This window comes from Notothenia coriiceps, unplaced genomic scaffold (genome assembly GCF_000735185.1).
Source record: "Notothenia coriiceps isolate Sejong01 unplaced genomic scaffold, NC01 NC01_scaffold00024632, whole genome shotgun sequence".
NCBI classification, from domain to species: domain Eukaryota; kingdom Metazoa; phylum Chordata; class Actinopteri; order Perciformes; family Nototheniidae; genus Notothenia; species Notothenia coriiceps.
The window spans coordinates 1-3,310 of NW_011357333.1; the positions used below are offsets into that span (position 1 = coordinate 1).

The following is a 3,310-nucleotide window of genomic DNA, read 5'->3' on the forward strand; positions in this document are numbered from 1 at the left end:
TGTGTGTGTGTGTGTGTGTGTGTGTGTGTGTGTGTGTGTGCGTGTGCGTGTGCGTGTGTGTGTGTGTGTGTGTATGTGTGTGTGTGTGTGTGTGTGTGTGTGTGTGTGTGTGTGTGTGTGTGTGTGTGTGTGTGTGCGCTGTGTGTGTGTGTGTGTGTGTGTGTGTGTGTGCGTGTGTGTGTGTGTGTGTGCGTGTGTGTGTGTGTGCGTACCTGTCCATCACTTCCTTTGCCAACACGTCAAGCCTCGTCTGCAGGTAGTTCTTTGTTGTTGGATCCTGAAAAAAATAATAGATTTATAGAAAAAAGACAGAAATATAAAATAATTCAATTTAAATAATTAAGAATAATAATAAATGCAATAAATAATAATAAATAAAATGTAAACAAATATTTATAATAATACCAATACAAATAAATTACATCAATATTTTAGATTTGTTTTAATATGGATAAATGACATTGCTTATGCATTATATTATATTATATTAAAGCTCCAGATGAAAAGCAAGAAGGACCTGGAGGGGATACACAAATGATGTATAGTTGATGTCTATGTCATGTATTCTCTGCGAGATGATTCAGTAATTAATGTGTGTTTAATACATATTGCAAAGCTTAATATTCTGTGTATTCTCGTACCGTCTTGCAGCCTCGGGGCAGCAGCAGCTCCACGGAGGCAACGCTGGTCTCTCTGAACGTTTGGTTTCCTCTCCAGCGAATCACAGTCTGAACACGAATTCCCTCCAGAGCGGATTCTACCTGAAGAGCCTCGACACACAGCAGGGGGGCGAAGCGCTCTGCCAGGTCCTGACAGGACACACACACACTTTAATACTACAGTAAACAACAATAACAAACACTGAGGGGGGCGGAGTGTTCTACAGCTCTTGTAGAATTTGTAGTTTTTCGAGTATTTATATGTATATATTGTAGTATTTGTAGTTATTTTAGTTCTTGTAGTATTTGTAGTTCTTGTAGTATTCATAGTATTTGTAGTTATTTGTAGTATTTGTAGTTCTTTTTAGTATTTGTAGTTCTTTCTGTAGTTCTTTATCACCTGCATGTGTCTGGTTCCCGGCCGGTTGTCCTCCTCGGTGTACGGAGGAATCCAGAGCTGAATCTTCTCCTGTTTCAGACGCTGCTTCAACTTAGACTCAAGATTCTGATCCGCCATCACTGAGGAGGAGGAGGAAGAGGAGGAGGAAGAGGAGGAGGAGGAAGAAGATGAAGAGGAAGAGAGCAAGGAGAGGAAGAACTATTTTACATTGAAATATTTTTCTAATTAAATAACTTTCCAGGAAATATATTATAAACTTTAGATACATTTGTATTTATGTATCCCAAACTGAGTAATGATTGAGTCCCAGCTGAAGTGTGTACCATTACAAGAGTTACACATACTCAAAAGATACAATAAGATGTACAGATAATAAAATTAATTATATTTGTTCGTATCTTCATCTTTACGGTTAATTAGTAACGTTTAGCTAGCTTGTTAGTTAGCTGTAAACACTTTTGAAACACTCCTATTAAACAAAACAGGCTACAGTGGCTAGTAACTGTACATGTGTGCCATCTGACATGAAGCTAAACATGAACTTAGATAAATTAATGATATTATTTAACCTGCGTTATACAATAAATCAGATGCTAACAGCTAGCATTGATTAGCTGTAAATGTGTCGCAGCTGTTAGCTCCAAACAGCTTGTTTACACTGTTTTTATCCTTTAAATCTTCCACAAAACGATGTTAAATCTTCCTGACAGTTACCTTAGTGTCACAGGACACGATGTGACGGATCTCTGAAGTCTAAAAATATCTTATTTATGAGTTAAATCTGCGTTAAATCTGCAGTTATTCAGCAGCACGATGGTGTTGTTTTGGTCTCTGGGACGTTTTAGAGAGGAGAAGAAGAAGCCTCACTCTGAGCACGTTTCAGGAGACGGAGGACGTAACGTAAGACGACGTAATGGCATGGTAACAGAACGGTGTGACGTCAACGGAGAGATACTGACCTTCCTATACATAGACGATCTTTGTTCAATTGGGAGACTAAAATAAATTGAGAATATATAAAAATAATATTAATAATAATATTTTATTATGGTCATGAAGGATGGGTCATGACCGAAAGAACGAGATCGCGGGTACAAGCGGCCGAGATGGGTTTTCTCCGCAGGGTGGCTGGTGTCTCCCTTAGGGATAAGGTGAGAAGTTCGGTCATCCGGGAGGGACTCGGAGTTGAACCGCTCCTCTTTCGCGTCGAAAGGAGCCAGTTGAGGTGGTTCGGGCACCTAGTTAGGATGCCACCTGGGCGCCTCCCTAGGGAGGTGTTCCAGGCACGTCCAGCTGGGAAGAGACCAAGGGGTAGACCTAGGACCAGGTGGAGGGATTATATCTCTTCGCTGGCCTGGGAGCGCCTTGGGATCCCCCAGTCAGAGCTGGTTGATGTGGCCAGGGAAAAGAAAGTTTGGGGCTCTCTGCTGGAACTGCTACCTCCGCGACCCGACCACGGATAAGCGGGAGAAGATGGATGGATGGATGGATGGATGGATAATATAAAATGAAAAAAAACGGTTAGAATAAAGTGGAAATAAATTAAAAATATATATAAAATCGAAAAAGGCAAAAACAAAGTAGAATGTTTTGATTTAATCTATGCTTTATTTACTTTGCAAACAAGTTTAATCAAGGCTCACATTACTGCATCAATTAACTGACATGTTCCTATCATTGAGTCTGTGTTATGCACATGTCCTACATCTTGTAAGTGTTCAGAAAAGTGTAAACAAATACAGAAGCCCATTGAAAGCTCAGTTTAATACATTGGAATTAGTTTAAATATTCAACCCAGTGAAAAATCGTATGAATTTTATATATTTATGGAAGTAAGATAGAAGAAAACCCCTTTGCATGAAACAAATAGTGAGATTTTTGATGCATTAATTGAAATATATGAAACAGCTGCGTGGAGGTTGATCAGAAGGAGGCGTACAGCCCCAGCCTTTTAGCCGCCTCAGAGATTCTGGGTGTTTTCCTGCTGGGGAACGGATGGTATTCATGAGGACCCCCCATGGAGGAGGAGGAGCCCACCGACAGCTGCCTCTGCAGGACTCTGGGCCGCTGGACCTCCGTCAGGCTGCAGGGGGAGGAGGCGGGGGGGCAGCTCTCCGTCTCTACTTCTTCTTCTCCTCTGAACCCCCCAGAGGCTTCTTCTTCTTCTTCTGTGGTGCAGCAGCAGGAGGAGGAGGAGTCAGAGGAGAGCTTCCTGTTGTTGGACGAGTCTGACGAGGAATGACTGAGAGAC

General features: G+C 41.5%; 1 protein-coding gene across 1 annotated transcript; it reads right to left on the bottom strand.

The window, feature by feature from the left end:
• Window positions 1-212: 212 nt before the first annotated feature.
• Window positions 213-1,907, bottom strand: nub1 (negative regulator of ubiquitin-like proteins 1; the record flags this gene model as incomplete). Its single annotated transcript, XM_010782318.1, has 4 exons — window positions 1,774-1,907; window positions 1,060-1,178; window positions 642-809; window positions 213-277 (listed from the first exon to the last, which is right to left on the bottom strand). Coding segments are annotated over exons 2-4 (350 nt in total), but the record flags the coding sequence as incomplete, so codon positions are not given.
• Between the last annotated feature and the right edge of the window lie 1,403 nt (window positions 1,908-3,310).